The 27,367-nt window shown below is 43.2% G+C and overlaps 1 protein-coding gene across 1 annotated transcript; it reads left to right on the top strand.

The window, feature by feature from the left end:
- Window positions 1–154: 154 nt before the first annotated feature.
- On the top strand, window positions 155–24,060 carry VIPAS39 (VPS33B interacting protein, apical-basolateral polarity regulator, spe-39 homolog). Its single transcript, XM_080919089.1, has 20 exons — window positions 155–278; window positions 2,549–2,641; window positions 5,080–5,182; window positions 6,190–6,330; window positions 7,572–7,610; window positions 8,947–9,011; window positions 10,901–10,957; window positions 11,936–12,028; window positions 12,442–12,475; window positions 12,944–13,046; window positions 14,173–14,200; window positions 15,140–15,213; window positions 17,197–17,272; window positions 17,865–17,999; window positions 19,431–19,472; window positions 19,800–19,889; window positions 20,883–20,969; window positions 21,416–21,505; window positions 21,890–21,994; window positions 23,111–24,060. Exons 2-20 carry the CDS (start codon window positions 2,549–2,551, stop codon window positions 23,129–23,131), a joined length of 1,476 nt encoding a protein of 491 aa, XP_080775215.1. The 5' UTR covers window positions 155–278; the 3' UTR covers window positions 23,132–24,060.
- Window positions 24,061–27,367: the final 3,307 nt, after the last annotated feature.

The raw sequence follows: 27,367 nt of genomic DNA, 5'->3' as shown, positions 1-27,367 counted from the left end.
GGTCATGCTGAAAGTAAAGGAAATGACCTAGCACTATGCGCTAGTCTTTCTGGGAATGGTAGTCCAGAGGCCTCGCGGCCCAACGGGAGAATGCTAGGATGGTAGAAGTCAAAGAACTACAATTTCCAGGATGCTTTGCGGGTATTTCTGTCACCTTCTTCAGACTCTCTCGGCTCTCCCCCTTCGGCCCTTCTCTATGCCTTATACCCAATTTAAAAACGCTGGTCCGGCGGCTGAGCCTGGCGCTGTCCTAAGAAGGAGCGCTCGGTGCGGAAGAGGTGAGGGTGTCCCAAGCCCCTGTCTAGGCCGCGTGTCTAGTTGAACCCACCCTCTCCGCACCCTTATTCTTTCCCTGTCTTCTCTGAGGCATCCCTACACTCTCACTCCCGACTTGATTCTTCTGTCCGGACCACTCTTGGGAACCAGTGTATATACTTCGAGATGGGGCTTCCAGTAAGCCTCAAAGCAGCTTCCTCAACATTTGGTTCTGAACCTGTCTTCTCAGGGGCCCTCCAGGCTCTGGTATTTGCCGTAGATGCGTGGCTTCCTGGACATTTCATCGCCTTAAAAATCTAGCCTAACTTCCAGTAGCAGTTTTCTACAATACCCTGAGGCAAGGAACGTCTTGGTTGTAGGGTTTTGGTTTTTTGTTTGTTTGTTTGTTTTGTTTTGTTTTGTTTTTTGTTTTTTTAAGCGGGTCCTGTTTTCCCTACACCATGTTCCTGTTCTCTCGCATCTGTCCCCCTATCTTTGTCAGACTGTCAGTGTACAGGTGACAATAAGATCAAATCTCGAAAGTATTTTAAATTGCGTTGAAGCCACCTTTCTTTGTGCCTTCTTAGAGTTATAAATTATTACCATTTTAGTTACCACGTAAATCACTGTCTCTTTCGTCACTAGAAATACAAATTATATTAATACAATGTATCCACTACTGTAGTCTGGCAAAAGATTCTAGGAATTCTTCGTGAAACATTGTTTGTTATAGACATATTCTTTGCGTATTTCTAGTTACCATTGTAAAGATATGTCTAGTTTTCCCAAAAGTCTAGGATCCAGAAAACCTGGATTGTAGTTAGGAGTAGAAGTGATTGAGTAAAGTTGTTTTGATTTTAATAATTTTGAGCTTTGCTTCCCTGGTCGGTGGGACTCTCCCAGGCTTAACCTTTTAGGATTATTCTAAGGACAAATGAATGACAGTTATTTATTGCACATATGCTAGAGACATGTAAATGTTCTATAGACACCTTCAATATTTGTGACCTGGCTTAGAATTTCTTTTAATCTTTAAGATTGCTTTTAAAATGTCTTTTGGAAGCTGGGAATATAGTTCAGTGGTAGAGAGCTGGCCTAAAACATGTGAGACCCTAAGCTCAGATCCCAGCACTTCAAAAAATAAAGTTCTCTAGTTTTATCTAAGGTAGCATTAAGATTAGGTAATAAACGCTAGTCAGACAGTAAATGTTTGCATATGTTATCTAGTTTTGTCCCAGTTCTTTAGGGCAGGCTGCCTGCTATATCCACTTTACAGACGAGGAAATAAACATCTTGGTAAGGTATCAAATACTAAAGGGATGTAGCCTTAAGTGTTTATTTTATTCCAAGCACTTTGTTAGCTTTTCTGAATACTATTTATTCTTCACTATAAGCCAGAAAGGCAAGATTGCATTTCTCCAAGGCTTAGAAATGGCTACTTATCTTTTGACTTTGAGACCTTACAAGTGGTCATATCTGTGAAAGTCTTGATACTTATTGGGTAAATCACAGTTTTTATTCTTACACAGTTTAGTTTGAAAACCTTGTTGGTTTTTTTTGGTTTTTTTTTTTTGTTTGTTTGTTTGTTTGTTTGCAGAACAATACCTAATTTTAGAGCAGTCATGAGAATGATCTTTTAGGGGATCTTTTAGCTAATATATATTTTCTTTTCTTGGTCATGATTTCAGAAATTGGTCCCATAATTGGTGAAGTAATTAATAAAATAATCATGAGTTGATGATACAGGCAAGATAAGTCTGCTTCTTTTAATTGCTTTTCTTTCATTTATATCAGGCATTTAAAGAGCATACTAGGAGAGAGGGACATTTGTTGTCTGTAGTCAGCTCTGGTGTTCCTAGAGCTTAGAAGCACAGCTCGAGAGCAGCACTCATGAAATATGTGTTAATACCTGAATTTGGTTATTCTGTTTGGGGTGAGCTTTGGCTGACCTTTGTGTGTTCAGAAAAATTATGAATCCTTAGAATCTTTGTCCCTCCTGTAATTTCCCCTTCGCTTGGGTTTCCTAGTTCTTTCTAATGAGATCCTTCAGAAGGAAGACTATAACATGCACTTTTCCTAGTTCTCATAGCATCTGAGTCCTTGGACATAGCAGAGGTTCTAGGAATGATTGTTTGTGGCTTAAGTGGAATATCTACCATGATCTGATGAGCTGGAAATCCAAGACTCGAATGGCAGGTGCTTTACAGATTCCTTTCTGCCTCCCTTATTTCTGGGAGCTATCGGTAGTAGAACACTATTTTGAGACACTGTACCTGTCTTCCTTTTTCTCCAGATGAACCGGACAAAAGGTGATGAGGAGGAATATTGGAACAGCTCCAAGTTCAAGGCGTTCACTTTTGATGATGAAGATGATGAGCTCTCACAGGTAGGCTTCCACAGGTGCTAAGGATCATACCTTACTCTTGGATGCATCTCTAAAGTTTCTTTTCATCTCTAGGAGGCTCGTAATAATTAGGTTAGATCTTCAGAAAAGCCATTGTATTAGTCAGGTTTTTATCAGTATATAAAATACCCAAGGTAATCAACTGATCCAGAGAAAAGCCTCACTTTGGCTCAGTTTTTAAGGTTCTAGATTGCGGTTGGTTAGCTCTGTTGTTTTGGACCTGGGATAGACAGCACTTCATGGTGCAGTCACACTCTAGAACAAAACAGCTTACCACGTGGCTAGAAAGCAAAGAGGAACAGGACATAGCAGGGTCCCATGGTCTCCTTTAAGAAAAGACACCCTTCCAGTAGCACAAGGAACTCCTACTGGGCTCCACTTCTCAAAGGTTATGCTGCCTCCTCACAGGGCTACCCTGAAGACCAAATTTTCAACATGTAGCCTTTTGGAGGACATTCTAAATCCAAACTATATCGTGGCCTATAAAATGGCTCACCAATAAAGGTGCTTGTCACAATCCTGATGACCTGAATTTAGTCCCCTGAGAACACTTCATAAAGTGGTCTTGCCTAGTTAGGTTTCTATTTTGGAAACAAATATGATGACCAACAAGAGCTTGGGGAGGAAATAGTTCATTTCATCTGACAGCTCTCTGATAACATTCCATCACTGGAGGAAGTCAGGGCAGGAACCTAGAGACAGAAACTAAAGCAGAAGAGTGCTGCCTATGGGCTCGCCCATCCTGCTTTCTTATAGCTCCCAGGACCACCAGCTCAGAGAGGAGTAGTACTGCCCACAGGCCAGTCTGGTGAGGACATTTTCTCAACTAAGGTTTTCTTTTCCCAAGCACCTCTAGCTTGTGTCAAATTGACATAAAACTAGCCAGTACCACCTGTGGCCTCCCTTCCTGTACAGTGGAATGGGCACATTTTATATACACATGATGCACGTATGCATACACAATAAAATTAGAAACAGATGCAAATTATAGCAACCTTTATGGAGAGAAACTATTTACCCTTAATTTTACCTTAAAAAAATCACAAATATTTTATTCATGTGTATTTATTTATTTATTTATTTCTATTTAATATATTTATTGTCATTGTTAGTACTGTTTACTTTTTTTGATGTTGTTGAGACAAGGTCTCATGTAGCCAAGGCAAGCCTCAAACTTGATAGTGTATGAAGACCTTGAACTTCCGATATTCCTGCCTCTGTCTCCTTTTTTACTTTTAAAGAATTTTTGTTTATTTATGTGTAAGGTGAACATGTGCCATTGTTAGTATGTGAAGGCCAAAGAACAGCTTGCAGAAGTCAGTTCTCTCCTTCTACCATGTGGGTCATGAGGATTGAACTCTTTGGTGGCAAATGTCTTACCTCCTATACTGGCTGGTTTTGTGTGTCAACCTGACATCAGTTAGTCATCAGACAGGATGACTCTGTCTTAGTGCCTCCATGAGATCCAGCTGAAAGACATTTTCTTGATTAGTGGTTAGTGGCCCATTGTGGGTGGTACCGTCCTTGGATTGGTGGTCTTGGGTTCTATAAGAAAGCAGGCTGAACAAGCCATGGGAAGCTGGCCAGTGAGCAGCACCCCTCAGTGTCCTCTACATCAGCTCCTGTCTTCAGGTTTCAGCCCTGTTTGAGTTGCTGTCCTGACTTTCCTTGGTGATGAACAGCAGTGTAGACGTGTAAATCTAATAAAGCCTTTTCTTCCCAGCTTTTACTAGTCACGGTGTTTCATCACAGCTACTGAAACACTAAGACACCTGCTGAGCCATCCTATAGGGTCCAGTTTTGTTTTGTTTTGTTTTCATTTTCTCCCCTATTTCTCTCTCCATCTTTCTGTTACAGGGTTTCACCATGTAGCCTTAAACTCACAGAGATCTGCCAGCCTTTGTCTCTTGAGTGCTTAAGGGTGTGCTGCTGGGTCCACCATGCCCAGGATTTTTTCCTAATTTTTTTTTCTTTTATTATAGTTGCCTTATTGCAAGAGTGCTGAGATTATAGACATGAGCCACCACACCCAGTTTATATCATTGTCATTTTTGAGATGGAACCTTGTATTTATTTGACAAGTTCTTGGACTCAAGCCACCTTCCCGCTTTTGCCCCTAGCAGCTGGAACTCTAGAAACACACCACTGCACATCCCGGGATCACTTGGTTTTGAAAACTGACCTGTTTGGGAATAGTCATTTTTGGAGAAGTGAGTAAAGTTCATTCAGATTTGCAAACAAGGCATAGTTAGAATATGATAGAATTAAAAAGTGGCTTTGAATCTTGAACTGACTACAGTGGTGTGTGTAGCGGAGTTTGATTTCTAGGCTAGATTAGGACTCCAGATTGTTACTGGCAATCACTGAGAGCAGGAGGGAAGTGAGGACTCCAGACGATTCTGCTTCTCGTCCCTCTACAGTTGAAGGAATCCAAACGGGCAGTGAATAGCCTTCGAGACTTCGTGGATGACGACGATGACGATGACCTGGAGCGAGTCAGCTGGACTGGAGAGCCTGTGGGAAGTAAGCTGAAGAGGCCCTGTGAAGGGTGTGCCTCTCTCCTCAGTGCTTGTCAGAAATAGCTCTGCTGTTCTCAGATGATACAGCCTGGAAGTTAATAGCAGGCAGAGCCATATGGAGACACACAAAAGTAATGCTTAGGTGGCTTCCTGGATCTGCTGTTCTGGAGCCAATGCTTGGATGGCTATTTCAGACTCATGCAGTGTTTGTTAAAATTAGGCTCTACCCTGGAGAGCCTTATTCAGTAGATTTTTGTGGGGGAGGTGTGTGTGTGTGTGTGTGTGTGTGTGTGTGTGTGTGTGTGTGCGTGTGTGTAAGTGAATGCACACTCCACCACTGAGTTAGAGTCTCAGGTAGTTACAGATATGGAGCTGCAGGTAGTCCATATGTGGACATACTTGGGAGTTGTTAACTTAAGTCTTTATAACAGTTTGGCAGAACTACTGTACTTAGCCATCAATTCCTAATTATATGATACCACTTAATTTCTTCAGAGTCTGTCTAATTCTCTTCCTTCCACTTTTCCATCTGATTTTTAAAGTGTTTTTAATTGTTTGTTAGGAGAAAGTAAAGCATGATTTAAAAACAAACAAACAAAAAAAATGGGCATGATGGTGCATACCTTTAATCTCAACACTTGGGAAGTAGAGTAGGTTTGAGTTTGAGAGCATCCTGGTCTACAAACCAAGTTCCAGGGCAGTCAAGACTACCTGCCTCTGAAAGCAAAAACAAACAAAAGAGGAAAAAAACCCTGATATTACACACGATCTGTTAAATAAGTTATTTTAATAATTTCTCAAGAAATGGAGGCAGAACATCTTACCTATTTTAAAGTTGTTTGGATTTTCTTCCTTTTATTCATTCCTTTGTCAGTTTCTCTAATGATTAGCGTATTTGATTACATCTTTCCTGGCCTCTTCCAAGGGTCTGGGGCCTCTGAACAGGTTCAAAGTGAATGAGTGTTGGGGACTGATTTGGAAGAGGCTTACTTAGTTCTTGCCATCCTGCAGGTATCTCGTGGTCCATCAAAGAGACTGCTGGGAATAGCGGGTCAACCCCTGAGAGCCGTGAACAGCTAAAGGGCCGAAACAGCTTCTACACACAGCTACCCAAACCTCCTTCTACCTACTCCCTGAGCAGCTTCTTCAGAGGTAAAGAGTGGTCGGTAAAGGACAGGGATTTTTTTTTCTTTCATCAGGAACATGCTCAGGCTGATGTTTTCATTGACTGTAAAAGAATTCTTATTTGAGCAGGCAGCTTAGTACTAGGATTTGAAGAAATGAAAAATTCCCAGGTATTAACCTGGATTTGTAGAACATAAATGGCATTGAGAGCTGCGTGTCAGGTACTGAAGAAATTTGCCTAGATCAAAATTCTTTCTTGCCTCTCATGCCATCCTGTTGGGAACCTTCGTGTGTCCCTGGTGGGAATGTGTAATTTATGCAGCTGCTATAGAACATAGTGTGGTAGTTTCTAAAAACGAACAAAGGATTAGCAAAGGATGTGAACTAGCATCAAAATTAGGCACCTACCAAAAAGAATCGAATGCAGTGACTTGAGCAGATGCTTTTATGATAATATTTGAAGAAGCGTTATTCAAAAGCTAAAAAGATTAAGACTGTGTCTGTCTACTGTGGGCTAAAAGGATAAGCAAAGCCTGACTGCACATGCAGTAGACTGCTACTTTCTCTTGAAAGAGAATGCAAGATATGTGTTCTAATAGGGATGGACTTCGGGAAGTTACACAGGGTGCAGTGATTTTACAAGAAAAATGCTGCGTGATCCCATTCAGGTGGGTGGACAGTCCATAGAGACAGAGGTAGGACAGCAGTTTCCTCAGGCCTGGGGTGCAGGAAATGGAGAGTTTCTGCTTGGCACAGTCTCCAGGAAGGTGCAAGCTCTGGAACTGGATAGACAGTGTGAGTGTGCTTTGTGACACTGAGTTCTACACCGGAAGACGATGGAGTGTGGTAAATTGTATGCGGTATAGATTTTACCACTCTCAAAGCATTTCTTTCTGATTCATTTTACTAGCACATCAGATATCTGAAGTTGAATAAAGGCTTTTATTTTTATTTTTATTTTATTTTATCTTACTTATGTGTATGAGTATTTTGCCTACATGTATGCTGTGCACTATTTGCATGCCTAGAGACCAGAAAAGGATGTTGCAGCCCTGAAAACTGGAGTTACACGTGGTTGTGAGTCACTGTATGGGTGCTGTAAGAGTAGCCAGTGCTCTTAACTCTGAGACAGCTCCACGGCCCCAAATGAAAGTTTTTTAACACCATTTCACCATATTGCTTAGCAAGGCTCTGTGTGGCCCAGATCCTCAGCCATAGGTGGTCTGACTTGAACTGTTGGCCTCTTTTTGCTCTATTCTTTCCCTCAGGTAGAACTAGACCTGGGAGTTTCCAGTCCCTTTCTGATGGTAAGCATTGACCTTTATCTTTCCTTTTTTTTTTTTTTTTTTTAAGATTTATTTATTTGGGGCTGCTTGCCCCCTCCTCTCTCTCTTGCTCTCCCGCCCCTATCCCTTCTCCTCCCCTTCCCTTCCCCCCCCTCTCCACATACTCATGGCTGGCCTCTACTCCTCTACCCCTTTCTCTGTTCCTCTTTTCTCTCTCTGCCTCTACTACCCTCCTAACTCTCCCATGACCTGAATAAACTCTATTCCATACCAAAAAAAAAAAAAAAAAAAAAGATTTATTTATTTATTATATACACTGAGCTGTCTTCAGACACACCAGAAGAGGTCTTTAGATCTCATTACAGATGTTTGTGAGCCACCATCTGTGGTTGCTGGGAATTGAACTCAGGACCTCTAGAAGAGCAGTCAGTGCTCTTAACCAATTAGCCATCTTTCCAGCCCCAGCATCAGCCCTTTTCTTGATTGCTCTGGGATATGTTAGTGATTTGGTTACAGCCTATAGACCATGGGACAGGTGGTAATTGGTGACTAGAGAAAGTGACTGGTACTGAGGAGGTAGAAGCCATGTAGGCTCCATTGCCAGGGATGACTGCTAGGGCCACAATCAGGAAAGAACAGAGCTCTGCCTTTGGCCATAGAGCTACCCAGGAGACAAAAGATTGGGGTTTTGTTATTTTATTTAAAAAAAAAAGAAAAAAGGTCCCAGTGAGATAGCTCAGTGGGTAGAGGAATTTATACATAGGCTGGTGTCATAGTCAGTGTTCTATTGCTGTGAAAAGTTCCCATGCTGAAGGCAACTATTATAAAAGCATTTAATTGGGAGCTTGCTTACAGTGTCAGAGGGTTAGTTCACTGTCATCATGGCAGGAGTATGGCCGCATACATGGTGCTGGAACAGTAGCTGAGAATTACATTCTGATCCGCAAGCAGAGAGACTCTGGGCTTGGCATGGTCTTTTGAAACCTAAAAGCCTGCCCCAGCGATATACTTCCTCCAACAAGGTCACACCTCCTTATCCTTCTAATCCTTTCCAATAGTGCCACTTCCTGCTGACTAAGCATTCAAATATAGGAGCTTATGGGGACCATTCTTACTCAGACCACCACAGTAAGATGACCCAAGTGTGATCCCTAATCTCAGAGTTGTACTCTACCTCCACACTCTTGGTATGCTGTCACACCCTCACCCATGTGCATGTCCGCACATGAATACACACACATACACGCTCACTTGCTCTCTCATTCACACACACAGCAAGTGGGAAAGAAACAGGAGAGGAAAGGATAAGAAATAGGTTGTACAATGTCTTCTAAACTGGTTTCTGTTTCCTTTTCAGCTCTGTCAGACACACCTGCCAAAAGTTATGCTCCAGAGCTGGGGAGGCCTAAGGGAGAATACAGGGTGAGTTACAGAATTTCTCTCCCCTTTTCCCTCTATTACTTACTTATTTATTTATTTACTTGTGTGTGGTGTATGTGTTTGTGTGTTTGGCCACATGCCAGAAATAAGTATGGCACTTGGAGGACAGTTTGTGGGAGTTGCTTCTCTCTTTCCAACATGTGGGTTCTGGGAATTGAACTTGAGTCATTATGTTTGGCAGCAAATGTCTCCCCCTGAAAAATCATGTCACCGGCCCTCATTTTGTTGTTTTGAAATTGGGTCTCCCTCTGTAGCCCAGGCTAGAGCCTGGCACCCATCAGATAGTCCATTCTTGTCTGGAACTTAAGGTAATTCTCCTGCCTCAGTCCTTTGAGTGTTGACATTATAGTTGTGAGCCACCATGTTCAGCTTGAGTTGCATCTTAATATCGGTGTGACACTTATACAGTATAAAAGTACTTTGCTTATTGTTCCCAACTGTTTGAGCAGCTGTTACAGTCATTTGTCACTGAATGGAAGGGATGCATTCTGAGAAATGTGTTGCTAGGTCATTTCAACTTTGTGCCAAAGGATGTGTTCACACAACCCTAGATGTGATAGCTTGTATTCTACATCCATTACTTTAGGATGTGAACTCGTTTGCCTGTTACTTACCCATGGGACATAATGACAAGTGTTTGTATATCTAAATGTAGAAAAGGTATAGTACAAGCCTAGGCTGGAGAGTCAGCTCAGTGGGTAACAAGTGCCTGCTGCACAAGCTTGAGGACCTGCATTTGGATCCCCGGTGCCACATAAAAAGCAGGCATGACTGCGTGCTTCTGTAACCTCAGTGCTGCAGGGCAGGAAGACTGCTGAGCTCTGCTGGCCACCATCAGAGCTGAAAAACAGCAAGTTCCAGGTTCACTGAGAGACACTGCCTCAAGACAATGTATGGAGAGCTGATAGGGCAGGACATCCTCCTTTGGCTTCCACATGCACATACATGAGTGTATAACATGTACACACCCCCTAGACAACAGAAAACTTCAGCTCCATTAAGTCTTTGGGATTGTCATTGTTCATGCATTAGCCAGAATGTCATTATGCAGCGCATGACCTCTCTTACAGGTGAGAAAACTAAGCTGGTCTTTTAACAGTAGTCCTTTGTTGGGTCCACACAGCCAGGAAAGGATAGAACTAGGACTCAAAATCTGTGTTTTCTAACACATGCCCCATGTTTTTGTAGTCCGACTGTCATTTGAGAGTTTAATGTGAAACTGAATGATTGTCACTGTGATCTGGGATGGTAAAGGTCAGATTCCCACAAAGCATCCTAAACAAGCAAATTGACTCAAAGGGAAGAAACTATATTCTAAGATCAAAAGGGGGCTTTGTGTAAAGTCTTTCCTTTTCTTGGCTGATGGTACTGAGTATTAGGGGTCTGGTTGCAAGAGTTCGGAATCCTGAACTAGTAGGCAGGGGTTCTGGGCTTTGTTATTGGTCCATCCCTCCTGGGTCTGTGTCACCCTTGCTCTAGTTCCTTCAGAAACTCAAACCAAGGCCAGGTGGTGGTAGTGCACACCTTTAATCCCAGCATCAGGAAGCAGAGACAGGCTCTCTGTGAGTTTGAGGCCAGCCTGTCTACAGAGTGAGTTCCAGGACAGCCAGAGCTACACAGAGAAACCCTGTCCCAGAAAACTTAAAAGAAGGAAAGAAGAAAAAGAGGATGGAAAGAAAGCAATGAAGGAAGAAAAGAAACACAAACCAAGACCAAATTCAAAACAGGACTATTCCAGTTTTATTTTTTAATCAATTGTTTCCCACAGACTATTTCTCTTAAGGGGGCAAAGACTGAATTCGAGGCATCGAGCTGGTTCACTAGCAGTTCTGAGCCCTTAACGTATGATCCATCTGTTGCTAATATTCCAGGATTACAGCAATGACTGGAGCCTCAGTGATACAGTGCGACGCCTTCGCCAGGGCAAGGTGAGGTATCTGAGGAGGAAAACCCACAGGATTCTTTAGCAAGATGAGTAGTGTGTTCCCACGGGAAGGATTTCTTGACATTCTTTCCAGTTCCCATTCCTGAAATGGAGTGATTCTCAGGAGCAAAGCAAATCCACTACAGTTAGAAGCCAGCTGTGAAATCTTTGACTCTGGGTTTAGAGTTGCTTTGCTGCATAGGGGGAAACAGTGGCGGGAAAGAGTTGCTCTGTGTGGAAGTGCATGGTTGTAAGCCCAGCACTGGGGAGACCAAGGCATGAAAATAACATGTGTAAAGCCATGCACAGCAAGTTTGAGGCCAGCCTGGGTGCATAGTGGAGGAGGCCCTCTTTCAAGGCTGCTCTAACCCTACAGAAAAAGAGAGTCATACATTGTCAGCTAATATTTGTATGTGGTGTGGGGTGAGTGTAGAGGTTAATTTTTTTCTGATTTTTTAAGATCCCAATCTTTGCATTGTTGAGAAAAAAACTTCTTTTTCATTGAAATTTGGAAGCACTTTTTTGAAAATTGGTGGATTATTTAGTGATGGTCTTCTTGTGTGAAATTCTAGGGAAGACAGAGCTACCATGACTGAGAGCAGACGAGCAGTTGGTGGCCAGAAACAGGAGGGCATTCACCTCACCATGGACAGAGGGACGGTGTAAGGGGATAGGAGTGTAGTGTGTGTCACTGGGATGTAGGCACTGTCACAGCTCAGCTGTACACTTGCATAGGGTAGGCTTTATCATATGGAAATACACATGAAGGAAAAATAAGTGACGATGTGCTGGCTTGGCCCAGACTTGAAGGCATCGCTTTGCTAGATAGCGTATGGAGGACTGCAGCCTCACTGAGCAGAGACCAGTGTGCCGTATAGATGTGCTCTCTGGCCGCTTCCTTTGTTGCCCGTCTCTCACTATCCAGTGACAAGGAATATGGGCAGTGGTTCATCCTCACACACTTTGTGCTCTCACTCTGCAGGTCTGCTCACTAGAGCGATTCCGCTCCCTCCAGGACAAGCTGCAGCTCCTAGAGGAGGCTGTGGGCATGCATGATGGAAACGTCATCACTGCAGTAAGTGACAGGTTTGCTGTCAACCATTCAGTAGGTTTCGTGACTGACTGAAAAGTCTGGCTCTCGCTCTGAGGCATAGGGCTCTCACAGAGCTGTGCTCCTGCCTCAGGTGGGGGAGCATGCATTCTGTGTGGAACTGTTAGTCACAACCAGGAGGCAGGAGGCTGAGTATCATGGAACCAGCACAGCGGGAGTTGTTTCTCAGCAGACAGGAGGTCGTGTGGACACAGTGGACACGAGCGTGTAGACACTAGGATATGGCTCAGTTCCAGAAGTCCATCCTTTCTTTGTCCACAGAAGGGGTGTGTCTGCCTGCAGTGGTCCCTAACACATTGCTGGCCTCATTCCAGGATGTGAGGTGATCAGGGCAGCCTTTGTGAAAGGATACACACTCTTTGTCTCCTTTCCTCAAGGTTCTGATCTTCCTGAAGAGGACCCTGAGCAAAGGTAAGAATGGTTTGAAGGAAGTCTCCACTCAGCAGCACATGTGACTTTTTGAGCAGAATTCACCAGGATTAAGTCTGGTTCAGAGACAACTGGGGCGGCCTGGAGCACATAACACATCACACCCTTAAGGGTAGCTTGTAGGGTGGGGGCTGTATAAGCCTCCTTAGGAACATATGGGCTGTGTGTTTGAGGATATGAGAAGTGCTGCTGTTAGTGTTAATTAAGAATTAAAAAGCAAGGGGCTGGAGAGGTGGCTCAGTGGTTAGAGCACTGACTGCTCTTCCAGAGGTCCTGAGTTCAATTCCCACCAAACACATGGTGGCTCACAGCCATCTGTAATGGGATCTGGTGCCCTCTTCTGGCATGTCTGGGCTTTCAGTTGACAATGCTTAGGGTGTATGAGTGGAGAGGCCACACTCAGACTTGAGTGCTAGGAAACTTTACTTCTTTCTCTATCTAATGTGCCAGAGATCCTTTTCCGAGAGCTGGAAGTACGCCAGGTCGCGCTGAGACATCTCATTCATTTCCTTAAAGAAATAGGGGACCAAAAGCTGCTTTTAGATCTCTTCAGGTAAGAACTGGGCTTTGGGTCTATAACGTTTATTAGGTACATTTTCAGAGCACTCTGGGGTAGAGGAGGGTTGTGGAAAAAAAAAAAATTAAAGACACTGTCCTTTTCTAGAATCACTTAGAAAGGAAGATCTTGATCTTGAAATGTCTTGGGATAATTATACCGTGCAGTCTGGTGGGGTGGCAGGGCGTCCAGGCCCCGCGTTCGGATATATCTGGACTGTACGGTTGTTACTTGCTACTCTGTTATTTTGACCAAGTCACTAGACTTCCTGAGAGTGGCCTTTTCCCCTGAAGATGGTGATGTCTATCACATAGGCTCACGAAGACTGACTGGAGCAGGCTAGCATTAATGTATTAATCAGTGATGCTAAGCATTTTCTTATCCAGCCCTTGATTAAAGGTGCCCTCCTCCTATTCAAGTGATCTGGGCTGCACGGGAAGGGAGGTGAGAGGGGGTCTGTCGCTCGGTGGCCTACCACCTTTCCCTTCTGTTTCATTCCAGTAAATGGGGTGATGTTTGCCCTTGAATTAAACTGTGTGCATGTTTTATCCTTTCCTCGATGTCAGAGAAGGCATGAGGACCTCTGTGTAGGTTTTGTGGCCCAGAGTAACTCATTTACCCTGCGGCCAGAACAGTGATGAGCTGCCCCACAGACTGATGTGGGAAAACTGTTACCTGGTTAAGTCAGGAGTTTGCTAAAGAAGACATGCTCACAGAGGCAGGCTGTTTGCTCTCTCTGGCTTTCCTATCCAGTCAAGCATCCTTCTGTGCCAGGGCAGTGTTGTTAATTATGGTCTATTCAAAATAAGGAGGAAACAGAAGACGATGTTTTAATTTTGAGTTAAGAAACAAGCATACAGGTAGGTTATCATTGGCTAGGGCAGGCTGTATTTAAGTTCTTAATGCCCTGCTCTGCCTGTTTTACTTTAGTTAGCATAGGACAGGGGACAGTAGGTGTGAAAGTCAGCAGGTGTTTGAAGGGTAGAGGTGGTAGGAAGTGTGTCGGGTTTACCTCAGTGTGTAGAGACGATGAGAAACTGTTTCTTCTGGAGCTTGTCTCTCATTCGAGGAATACTGGGAAAATCAACTGATTAAACTCTCCTGCTCTTTTGCTTTTCCCCAGGTTCCTAGATAGAACAGAAGAGCTGGCGGTAAGTGTGGCATTTGTTTCTGTTGGCACTCTATTGACCAGGCACCTAAGTCGGAGCCCAGCCCAGCAGCCAAGCCCTGCTGCTGATTGTCTTCTGTTCTTTGTTGATTAGATCTAGAAGATCTAGGAAGTGACACTGCCTAGCTTAGTACCCTCGTGTACACACAATAGTCTATAGTCCAGGAGGAATCTGAGACTAAAGAATTTCAGTTTTTAGATCACATAAAGTCTAATTATAATCTGGGGAGAGGTGGTTCAGTGGATAGTGCTAGCATGAGACCCTTATTTTGGATCCCCAAGACCCATATAAAAATTGAGTGCACTGGGTTTGCTTCTGCAAGCCCAGTGCTGAGGCAGGGGAGACGAGCGGATCCCAGAGGCTGCCGGCCAGACAGTCTGCCTTCAGGTGCAGTGAGAGACCGAGGCTCAGAAGACAAGGTGGACTTGTCTGGACTGACGAGATGGCTCAGTAGTTAAGAGTGTGTATTGCTCTTGCAGAGGACTGGGATTCCATTCTCAGCACCTATATCAGTCAGCTCATAACTACCTGTAACTCCAGCTTCAGGGGATCCGATATTTTCTGGCTCCTCAGGCATCTGTACTCAAACCCATACACAGTTAAATCTGTAAAGAGATAATGCACAGAGCAATAGAAAAAGAACCAGATACTTGCTCCTGGCTCTTATACATACACAATCACAGGCAAGTGTGTACACACCATACATACACACAAACACACACACATCCACTTACTGTTCTCTCTTCCTCTTTTTCTCTCCTCCTCCCTCCTCTGTGTGTCTGTGTGTATGTGCACTCATGCGCATATATATGCCTTTTTATGCTCAAATGTGTGCTTAGACAAGTGCTATACCTCTTAGTGATATCCCTCTCTCTTTTAAGGATATGCGATAGCTCAAAACAAAAAAAATTTTTTTTGTAGCTATCCCATTATCGAGAGCATTTAAACATTCAGGACCCTGAAAAACGCAAAGAATTTCTTAAGACTTGCATTGGGTAAGTATGGGCAAAAGTAGTTTTATGGACGTAGTAAGAGAAGAAAAGAGGGATGGAAGGATGGTTCAGAAGTGAAGGCCAACAATGAATCACATGGGCACTATTTATAGGTCATCTGCCTCAGTGGCTCCCAAATCTTAATCTCCAACAGAGTTTTCACTGACTGGAGGAAACCTGAAAAAAATGGAGCAAGATAGGATCTTTCCTAAAGCTAAACATATCGAAATAGAAAGACTGTCTTTGTTCTTGAACTTTGATTCTCACATATCCCCTCGTTTTGGCAATAAAATTGTGGTAATTGTTTAAGGATTTATTTATTATTTATAAGTACACTGTAGACACACAAGAAAGGTCATCAGATCCCATTACAGATGGTTGTGAGCCACCATGTGGATTTGAACTCAGGACTTCTGGAAGAGCAGCCAGTGCTCTTGACCTCTGCAGCCCTGGTGGCATTTTTTTTTATGATTTACTATAATAAGAAGGTGAAACGGTTTATGGACCTTGAGCATCTTTCTTGTTGAGTCATGAAGCCCCAAGTCTCAGGACTTTAGTGCCAGATTGCATCCACACACAAGTCCTCAGTAAAAACAAGCAGACAACGCTGCAGATAGATCTGTTCTGACAGTGCTCACTGCTCTTGGAAGGAACTCATTTTATTGGTGACATCCCTTCATTATGGGAAAGTGCTTCCATAGGTTAAGCTGAAGTGTGCTTCTCAGTATCTATCCATACACAGCTACATGGCCTCTCATTCCCCTGCTTCTCAAGGTTCATTGTGTCAGCCATTCCTCATGGAAGGATTTCTAGGGTCACATTTAGAATTCACTTGTGTATGAAATTCCTAATTGTAATGTTACCAGAAGAGAGCTGGGGTTCACACTTTCCTGGGTTAATGTAATTGATTTCAGAATTCTTTCTGTAATGAGTATAGGAACAGGTATCATTGTCTAAAGGATAGAGGTCTGGGGCTGGAAAGATGGCTCAGAGGTTAAGAGCACTGACTGCTTTTCCAGAGGTTCTGAGTTCAAATCCCATGTATCTATCCATGGGATACATGGTGGCTCATAACCATCTGTCATGAGATCTGATTCCCTCTTCTGGCGTGTCTGAAGACAGCCACAGTATACTTATAATAAATAAATAAAAAATTTTTTGAAAAGGATAGAGGTCTGAACTGAAGGTTAAAGATGCCTTCTACTGTTGTGTACCCAGACTGGCTTTGAACTTGCTATGTAATCAAGAACTCCTAAACCTCCTGGCTTCTCAGAAGTGCTGGAGTTACAGGCTTGTGCCCCCATATCTAGCTAAAGACATAGTTTTGAAGATGGAGTCCTAGATATATAGATCTATATTTCTATAGATCAGTGTAATCTTTAATTTCCCAACCTACACTATGCTATATAATTTAATTTGCTTTTTACTACTCTGCTCTAAAAGTAGTTAACAGGTTTAGTAGATTCAGCAAGTTCTGTGGGCATGTTGACAATGGGTAGTTGTCTGGCTCTCTAGCTTTGTGACCCACTCACCAAATAATTACCTCCCCAAACAAGCTGATTCTTACTCATTCCACAGCAAATCACTTACAAGTGTGCATTTCATGGACTTTGAGAAGATTTCTTTTGAGTTTTCAAAGTCTCGGTGCCTCCCCTCACCCCCTAAAGAGGTGGGATCCAGGCTGACATGGGCTTCACCTATACCACCTCACCTGGCCTATGCAGTGCTGGCGATTGGATCTGGAGCTTTGTGCATGCTAGGCCAGCACTGTGCAAACTGAGCTACATGCCCAGCTCCAGTCAGCAAACCTCAAATATAATATCCAGACCAAAGTCTATACCCTAGCTTTTCTGTCTGCCGTAAAGGATCCTGAGAACAAACTTGTTAAAAACCATGAGCTCGGAAGGTTTAGTGATCATTTAATTTGGTTGGGTTTGTTTTGCTTTTCACATAGAAAAACGTACTAACCTTGTGGCCTTTTACCAGTTTGCCATTTTCAGCAGAAGACTCTGCACATGTACAGGACCATTACACGCTGCTGGAGCGCCAGATCATCATTGAGGTGAGACTCTGCCTCTGCTCTCTGGTTCTGTGCCCAGGCTCAGAGCCATTCAGCATCCAAGCCCCTCCTTAGCTGTCTTTCTGGCACAGCCTATTTCCTGAGTTTTTCTTGGTTGTCTTTAGGCGTCCCTTCCTCTAGGCGTCCCTTCCTCTCTTACCTGCTACCAGCCTCTAAGTATTTACTGTGTCCTCAAGTCCAGATTTCTTGTGTCATTTTTACTTCCAAAATTTCTTCACTCCCTCCCCTCCCTCCCTCCTTTCTCTCCCTCCCTTCCTTTCTTTCTTTTCTTTTTCTTTTCTTTTTTTGGATTTTTTTCCTTTCATTTTGTTTGGAGACAGGATGTCATAGAGCCCAGACTGGACTGTGTAATGAAGCAGTGAACTCCTGATCTTCCTTCTTCCCCTCTCAAGTGCTATGATTATAGGCATGCAACACCAAGCTGAGCTGTTGAAATCTTAGTTAAAAATCTATGACTGGCTTATGAATTTTAGCCCTCTCTGGGATATCCTAAGCAACTGCTGTAGTGGTGTGGGTATTTCCTGCTTCTCCCTGTGGACACTGTTTCTTTTCCCATTGGCCGACTCCACCACAGGCAAATGACCGACACCTGGAGTCTGCAGGGCAGACGGAGATCTTCCGGAAGCACCCCCGGAAAGCCTCCATTCTCAACATGCCCCTAGTGACGACGCTCTTCTACGCCTGCTTCTATCACTACACGGAGTCCGAGGTACAGGCTGAGTAAGAATGGAGCATTATTCAAATACAGTACTGTGAGGTATTGTCAGTGGGCTTGTGTGATCTTCAGAAACTTCTCAGCAAGAGTGAGCCAAAAGGGGCAACGGTTTATGAGGGTTTGTGTGACCATATGTGGTTGGCTCCCTTAGCAGCAATAGCATGGAGTAGTGTCAGATGGCATGGATAGCTCATTTTTCCTAAAAAGAATTCTTAATTTTATGGGTACGAGTGGGTTTGTCTGTTTGTTTGTCTTGCTTTGAGTTTTTTTTTTTTTTTTAAGATTTTTTTTTTTTTTTAATTTGAGTACACTGTTGTTGTCTTCAGACACAGCAGAAGGAGACATCGGGTCCCATTACAGTTGGTTGTGAGCTACCATGTGGTTGCTAGGAATTTAACTCAAAACCTCTGGAAGAGCAGTCAGCACCCTCAACCACTGAGCCATCCCTCCAGCCCTGTTTTGGTTTTTCAAGACAAGATTTCTCTGTGTAGCCCTGTCTTGAGATCCTGGCACTTGCTCTACAGTCCAGGTTGGCTTCAAAATCAGAAATAGCTGCCCACCTCTGCCTCCTAAGTGCTGGGATCAAAGACATGTGCAGGGCTGGAGAGATGGCTCAGTGGTTAAGAGCACCGACTGCTCTTCCAGAGGTCCTGAGTTCAATTCCCAGGAACCACATGGTGGCTCACAACCATCTGTAATGAGATCTGATGCCCTCTTCTTCTGTGTCTGAAGACAGCTATAGTGTACTTATATATAATAAATAAATAAATCTTAAAAAAAAAAAAGACATGTGAATAGGTGTTTTGCCTGCATGTTTACCTGGGTACTGATGATGCCTGGTATCCATGGAGACCCAACAGGGTATCTAATCTCCTAGGACTGGGATTACAGATGGTTGTAAGATGGCATCTGGATGCTAAGAATTGTAGCCAGATCCTCTGAAAGAGCAGACAGTGCTCTTAACCACTGAGTCATCTCTGCGTTCTTTTTCTTTTTTTTTAAAAAAAGTGTGAACTTGTCCTAACCCTCACAAGTATGCTTTTCTCTTAACTTGGATTAGCAGAAAAACAACAACAACAAAACAGAAAGAGAAAGAAAGAAAGGAAGAAAGAAAGAAAGAATCTGAAAAAGCAAAGATAGGAAGGGAGGAGAAAGGAGAAGAGAAGGAGGGAAGGAAGAAGGAAGGAAAGACATTTTGGAAGTGGAAATGACACACGACCTTTGGACTAGAGGACAAAGTGTTATACTCACTGGTCTTCCTGATGCAGTGGGGTGTGTGGTATTCCATCCGACCTAATGAGCCTTTCTCATAAAGTGACTTCTGGGTTTAAATGATTTATACTTTACACAGAGAGTTTGTGTAATAAAGAAGGAAATGAAGAATTGGGGGAGTTTACTAAAGTTTTTTTCTCCCATTTTATTTAGGGGACCTTCAGCAGTCCCATCAACCTGAAGAAAACATTCAAGGTAGCATTGCATTGGCTGTTTTGTGAAATAGTACTCTGGTACTGCTTGGAGTGTGTGTTACTTGGTAACCTATACACTGTGGTTCCTGATGTCAGGGTTAATGGTAGAAAGTTGTGAGTCGTCAGTGGGAAGTAAGAGAAAACCTCAGTGTAATGCTGGACATCAGTGTGGGGCTTGGAAGATAAAGGGTCTTTGATGATTGCAAACCTGGTTGCTTTTAAGGGTCAGGATCAGTATCAGCAAATATATATGCTTTGCTAAAATTTTAAAGCATTTAGTGAATGCATTTCTATATCCTTTTACTGTTTCCTGGTTTCTTCTCTTCAGATCCCAGACAAACAGTATGTGCTGACAGCCTTGGCTGCACGTGCCAAGCTTAGAGTCTGGAATGATGTTGATGCCCTGTTCACCACAAAGGTGGGTGCTCTGATCCTTGTGCTTCTGAGGCCTTTGGAGAGAGAAGGCTTTCATAAGTCTCGTACGTTCCCGTTGCTGATGAAGCTTCTCCCAGTCCCTGTTCCAAAGTTTTAGTGAAAGGAAAAATTGAAAGAAGAATATAGTGACCACTGTTCCTACTTACTAATTTATTAACATTTTGGTGTATTATTTAGCTGCTTTAAAAAATAGTTTTTTTTTCCTAGAACCATTTGAAAGTAAACTGTAAATGCAACACTTTCCCCTTTAATATTAGCATTAGTCTCATAAGTATTACATCTCAATAAATTTATTTATTTATCTATCTATCTTGAAGTGTATGAATCACAGTGAGGAATTTTTTTCTAAGATTTGCTTTTATTCTATGTGTATGACATTAGCCTGCATGCCTAGGGAGGTAGGAAGAGGCAGTTGAGTCCCCTAGAACTGGAATTATAGATGGTGCTGGGAATTGAACCCAGGTCCTCTGGAAAACCAGCAAGTGCTCTTCACTACTGAGCCATCTCTCCAGCCCCAGGAAATTGGCAGTGGCAGTGGAGTACACAGGTAGCATGCACAGAGTCTGTTCCAACCTCATTCACGGGAAGCCCGGTTGTCAGTAGCTTCCCAGATCCTACTGTATGAGTTTACAAATAAACAATTCCATATGGGTGTAAAGATGGAGAAGTGGAACTCTTTTGTACTGACAAACGTATGATGCATATGTCATTCATTACTTACTACATTTTGGAACATTTCACAAACTGTTTTTCATGCATTATTGCTAAGATCAAAAACCTTATTTTATTTTATACATCTTACTCTTTTCTACCCTCTATATTCCTTGGCTTTTCTAAAAAATTCATCTCTCACTGTTTCTCTACGCCTCACCTCATCCTCTCTGTCTACCATGCTTCTCTGATATGACTGTGAACTGCACATGAGGTGAGGCCAGTGTATTAATGATGTCTGGCCTAACTGTGTCCTTTCTTTCAGAACTGGTTGGGTTACACCAAGAAGAGAGCACCCATTGGCTTTCATCGAGTTGTGGAGATTTTGCACAAGAACAGTGCCCCTGTCCAGGTAATGGCTCTGAAAAAGAACAGTGGTGAGACGTGAGCTATCCTCATTTTCTTAATGGTGGCACTTTGTGGAGCCTGAGATAGAAAAGAGCAAGAAGGAACATAGTAATTTCAGATGCTCTTTGGTGAACAGCTACTGTGTTTAGCCATATAGAGAACTATGTACTGTTCAGATGATTCAGAAGAATTCCATGTAGGCCTAGAGCCATAAGCACACCCTGGACCATGTCTAGAGCACTGTGCATCTGGCTGCAGGGTAAGGGGGACTGCTCTTCCCTATTCTCCTCAGGTAGCAGGAAAGTGCTACTGAGCATCCCTTCATTTCCCACCTCAAAACCATGGTTTATCATGGCTTTGCAGACGTTGGGTACTGAATTCTTCCTTGTTTAGAACTTATTTTTCTACCCTGTGTTTTTATCATTAATCAGAGTACTTTTTCCCCTACAGATATTGCAGGAATATGTCAATCTGGTGGAAGATGTGGACACAAAGTTGAACTTAGCCACTAAGTTCAAGTGCCATGATGTTGTCATTGATGTGAGTCTCTAAGTAGTAAGAACCCTGAGTTAGGTTGTGGGTGGGGAGTCAGGGAGATAACCTTTTGGCCTAGATCTTGAAATGTTTTCAGTGGCTTTGACTAAATAGAATAAGTCTGGCAAGAATTATTTTGGACACCAACACTCTTATATTGTTTTGTTTTCCCAGTCTCCAGACTGAATTCTCAGCTTTTAGGTTTTTGGTGTCCTTAGAACTGAATGATGCTATATAAGTTCTGTAACCATCCCTCCGGTTTTGGGCTCTATAGTGCTTTCTTTATACATCATCTTTTTCTTGAGCCCAGGGGCAAAGAAACAGTGGCAGAAAAAATGTGTTCCTTATAGAGAAGACTGAGTAGGAAATTGATTGTGTTTTTGTGTACAGACTTGCCGAGACCTGAAGGATCGTCAGCAGTTGCTTGCATACAGGAGCAAAGTAGATAAAGGATCTGCTGAGGAAGAGAAAATTGATGTCATTCTCAGCAGCTCGGTAAATTACTCTCCCAGTCAGCCTAGGTTCACAAAGTAGCATGAAGACCTAGGCTCACTTAGCTGAGCCACATGGATACAAAACTCACCTGTGGGCTGAAGGAGCAAAAGTACTATTTTTGAACAGTAGAAGTCACTTTTGAGATATGAATTAGCAAGTTCCAGGCTAATAAGAGACCCTATTTCAAAAAACAAGGTAGATAGCATCTAGTACGTGAGGTTGATCTGTCCTTAGCCCATGTGTGACTGCACACATACACACAGAATTAAAAAATACTGAAGTGAGATATGAAGACCTCAGCATGGAGCGTAACTGCACTGCACTGATCATCATTAGACCTAGTAGAGAGTAGGAACGACAGAGATAGAGACTCGATAGCCAGGCTTACGATCCCTCTGGAACATGGCTGTGACCTGCTTGTTGGAAACAAGAAAAGAATGAAACAGAATTAGCTATTTCGGAAGTCCTGGTTATGTATGAAATCACTGAGCTTTTCATTAGCGTAGAACTTAATATTAGGTATTTGATACCTGTGCTTAAGTCACCTAATACTAGTGAATCTCAGGACTAAGGGCAAAGCCAGACTAATGCTCTAAACTGACAATCTGTAAAACATAGAACAGGTATTTAATCTTTTTCTGAATAAATGAACTCCCACATACTAAAAAGAAAAGTCTTCTCAGGGCCAGGGGTGATGGTTAATTAATAAAATACTTGCCACACAAGGATCTGAGTTTTGTCCCCAGCACCCACATAAAGGCTGGACATGATAGCATGTGCTTGAATTCCCAGCACTGGGGAGGCAGAGGCAGACAGATCCCTGGGGCTCACTGGTCAGCTCAGCCTAAAAACGTCTGATACGTGAGGTTGACCTCTACACACATACACAGATGAAAATAATTCTTTGCTGGTGCATGTCCACAATCCCTCAGACGTGGAAGCTAAGGCAGGGAGATCAGGAATTTGAGGTTAGCCTGGAATTTATACATAGAGGCACACTGCCCCAAACAGACAAAGGAACTCAACAGCTCCTAATTCAATCCTGATCTTCATTTCCTCTCCCTCACTGTAGTGATACAGGACAACTGACACCTTCCTCATCTGCTTTTTTCACAGCAAATTCGATGGAAGAACTAAGGATCCTTTGCTACCCTGAAACCTGCCTCACTTCTTATTTTCTCAGCCTATGAAAACAGAGCTCTCTTGGGAGAGTCACTGCATTCTACCACTTGAGCCTGTCATTCACAGGCAGTGCCTGCTGGTTTGGGGACAGAAAACAGCCTTTGAGCACATGTATCTTCAGACTGATCTTCCTAGGGACATGATCTACAGGCCAGTAGCTAAAAGCTTTGACTCTCAAGATGCTCTGCATCTGGTGCTTGTGGAAAGGTGGCAGCCATCCTGGGAAGATGTCTCCTGGTCAGAGGAAAGTGACTGCTACAGAAGTGCATCTGGACTGAGAACCACAGGTGTCTCAGAATGGTTGTGACATTCCTGTCCTTTCAGCTGTTACTACCCAGAACGTGGTGTTGGACATGAACATTTCTGCTCTAAAGGGAGTCAGAACAGAATTAAATTGACTCTTCAGGGCCTCGGGATGGGATATCAGTATTGCTCAGGACCTGCTGGAAACCAGACCCAAGTTCTCAAGGAACAGGGCCACACATCTATGACAAACACTTCCTAGACATTATGTACCTTCAGCCAGTATCCATCTGCTATTTCTGTCAACTTTGTGTAGGGACATGTAAGAGACATAGGGTTCCTCTCACCTGCACACTGGGTGGTAAGCCATCTGCTTCAACATGTCCTGTTTCTGTGTCAGACACAGTCTTACATGGAATTCAGATTCACCAGTGCTGGAGCACTCTACTTTTAGTCAAAAATCATTTCACCAGAAACAGCCACAAGTCTCACCTGGGCTACCGTGGTAGTACTTCCACTTAGATATCTCAACAGAGGCCCTGTTGGCGTGCTGTGGACTTGAGCAATGTTCCATTCTGCCCTGAGCCTCCCTGAACTGGATTTTCCCAACAAATTACACTCCTAATAAAACTGTTGCATTCCTGGTGCCTCCTCTTCCCCATCTGGCTACTTAGTGCATGATGGTCACATGATTTGCACCTCTACTGTCAACAGCTTGTCATCACACAACATAGTGTCACAGCAAGGCAGGAAGATATGGTTAATAGCACTAGTCCAAGACACAAAAGACCTGAGTTCTTGCCTCAGCTCTCTTGCTGACAAACCAGTGCCAGGGAGGGGGCCCTTATCCTGTGACTGGCATTTTACACTCATGACAAGTGTGTGAAGGGGAAGGAAAACAAGTAATATGCACAGCATGAAGCATGCTCTAGGCTAAGACTCTACTTAGCTAGAGGCAGTCTGAGCTGTGGGAAACATTTGGCAATGTCTGAATGCACTTTTTACTGCCAAACTTGGGAGTGTGTTGGTGACTATCCTGTTGTGCACAGGACAGATCCCCATAGCAAGAATTGTTCTTCTGAAAACATGAGTAACAGTGTTTAATCCTCTTTAGGGATGGGTCCATGGGTAAAAGTGCTTGCTACCAAGTATGAAGACCCAAGTTTGACCATTAGACCCCACCATGGTAGAATTGAGAACTGACTCTCAAAGTGTCTTTTGACCTTCACATGTCAGTATACAGTTATGTATACAAATGTTGAAGATTTCTACTTTAAAGGGATCTGCATTTCTTGGTCATCTACAATTCCAGGTAGCCTCATACTTCATTACTTTCCTCAAAATCATTTCTTACTGTTGAAGAAGTGGGTTAATTTGTTTTATCAGACTTAGTGGAGAAGCAGAGCCACTAGGGGTGCAGATAGTTATCTCTCCAACCTCCTGGTATACCTTGTTACAGGGATTCCACCCAAGTCAAGATGGTGGCTAACAGTCAGTATAAACAATTGCTTTTGTGTCTAGTGATAGACTTTGAATTTTACGGGGAGAGAGGTGAGGGAGGGAAGATAACTATAAAGCGAGGGACACACGGTTTGGCTAGAACTGAAAGTTACTGTCTTGGGGTTACTATTGTGATAAAACACCATGACCAAAGCAAATTGGGGAGGACAGGGTTTATCTAGATTATACTTCCATATCACTGTTCATCAATGAAGTCAGGGCAGGAACTCAAACAGCAGGAACCTAGAGGCAGGAGCTGATGCAGAGTTCATGCAGAGTTCACTGGTTTGCTTCCCATGGCTTGCTCAGCCTACTTAAAAAACCCAGGACCATCAACCCAGGGATGGCACCACGCACAATGGGCTGGGCCAGCTCTCGTCAATCACTAATTAATAAAATACCTTACAGCTGAATCTTATAGTTCCCTCCCTCTAGATTATCGTGTCAAGTTTACATAAAACCACCCAGCACAGGTACAGACTAGGATGCATGCCTGCAACCTCGGGAGAGTAATATGCTGCAGGAGCAGTTGGTGGTCTTTGTCATGGAGTTGAATATGACCTGCCCAGGAGTGAGTCCCTAAAGGAGGGTCAGGAACAGGTGGATCAGCTGCTGAGCTGCACCAAGGCAGCCAACCAGCTAAGTAACGATGTGGCATTGCAACCCCAAACAGGAACCAGTTACAATTTCATTTCCACATTCTAGATTCTTCAGGACAACCCTGTGGTTCTCTCTAACCAGAAACATTCAAAGAAGGGATTCTGGAAAGCATTTTGGTCTAACCAAGTTTGCCATGTTACAAAGCTGTGACACTGAATTTTTGAAAACAAACATACAAATATGTGTCTAGAATTGATGTCTGCAGGATGCTGTATTAGTCATGCAGGTCTGGCAGGTTTTGAGTTCCTCTTTCCTTTAGAACAGGAAACATCACTTGCAAGAGTAGGGTGTGACCTCCCACTATGTCCATTCCCGTAAGAGGGGACTAGAGAAGCCAAACATAAAAGGTGACAAAAGGTACAATTTATTTTTTATGAATTATCTGAAACACCTAAATCCATATGTAGGAATCAATAGTGGGTCCAGGAGGTTGGAAGTGGAACAGGGAGTCAACTCTTAATACATATAGGATTTCTTTTTGTGGGTATAAAAATGAGATAGGGCTGGATAGATAGCTCAGTGGTTTAGAACACCTCTTGTGATGGTTTGTATATGCTTGGCCCAGAGAGTGGCACTATTAGATGAGGCTTTGTTGAAGTAGGTGTGTCACTGTGGGTGTGGGTTTTAAGACCCTTGCCCTAGGTGCCTGGGAGCCAGTCTTTTATTTGCCTTTGGGATGAGATGTAGAATTCTCAGCTCCTGCACCATGCCTGCCTGGATGCTGCCATGTTTCTGCCTTGATGATAATGGACTAAAGCTCTGAACCTGTAAGTCCCAATTAAATGTTGTCTTGGTCATGGTATCTGTTCACAGCAGTAAAAGCCTACGACACAGTTTTTCTAGAGGTTGAGAGTTCAGTTCCCAGCAACTACATGGTGGCTCACAGCCATCTGTAATGTGATCCAATGCCTTCTTCTGGTATATCTGAAGACAACTACAGTGTACTCATATATATAAAATAAATAAATCCTAGAGAAAAAATGAGATAGTCACACAGCATTCTGAATGTATTACTGAATTGTTCATTTTCAAATGAATAATTTTATGTTACATGAATTTCACCAACTTTTTTTTTAACATGAAGAGATTTAGAAACTGGGTAGTTTAAAACTTTGATTTCAGCCTCAATTGCTACAAGATTGACTATTGAACGTAAAGAGAAAGGGTGGTACAAAGGGCTAGAGAGTAGTTGTGAGGTAGAGTGCTTGCCCAGCCTCTGCAAGGCTTCAGGTGCAGCCCTTAACACCTCAGGCTCCCTTTAGAGTTACAGTGCATCTCTATAGTCTCGGTTTCACAGGACACTGAACCAGGGGATCATATTTAATGAGTCACTGTCTCGGAGAGGGGCTGGCAGTATTGCCCAGCATGCAAATGTCCTGGTTCTGTCCTAGGTACTACAGGGGAAAAACATTAAAAGTATCTGGGTTTATTGTTATTTTGATTGTGTGTGTGAGGGTGCAGGGAGATTGAGAGAGGGGGCACAACATTTATGGAGGATTCTCATTTTCACCTTTAGGTGGGTTTTGGAAATTGAACCCAGACCACTAGGCTTGCTTGTAAAGCACCTTTACCCACTTAGCATCTCACTGGTCCTATCGATTTCTTTTTTTAAAGCAGTGCTCAGATCTACATGATACTCCCATCTGCAAGAAAATATAGAATCTTCTGTAGGAAAAACAAGACCCACCCTGGCCTGCTTTAGCATTCTTACAATGAAAGGAACCATGTTCTCCTGGCATCCAGGCCAGGAAAGTTTGCAGGATGTCTTGCCCCTTTAAGACCAGAAGC

The sequence above is a fragment of the Micromys minutus genome, assembly GCF_963924665.1.
Source record: "Micromys minutus genome assembly, chromosome: 1".
Taxonomy (NCBI): domain Eukaryota; kingdom Metazoa; phylum Chordata; class Mammalia; order Rodentia; family Muridae; genus Micromys; species Micromys minutus.
The sequence above is the reverse complement of the archived record's forward strand: the minus strand, read 5'-3'. Positions and strand labels throughout refer to the sequence as shown.

Excerpts from the sequence above, each read along its gene's own strand:
- VIPAS39 (XM_080919089.1), top strand. The coding sequence starts at position 2,549 with ATGAACCGGACAAAAGGTGATGAGGAGGAATATTGGAACAGCTCCAAG. Across the intron at positions 6,331-7,571 it reads CCTGAGCAGCTTCTTCAGAG|GTAGAACTAGACCTGGGAGT; the intron begins GTAAAGAGTGGT and ends TCTTTCCCTCAG. Across the intron at positions 17,273-17,864 it reads AGCGCCAGATCATCATTGAG|GCAAATGACCGACACCTGGA; the intron begins GTGAGACTCTGC and ends ACTCCACCACAG.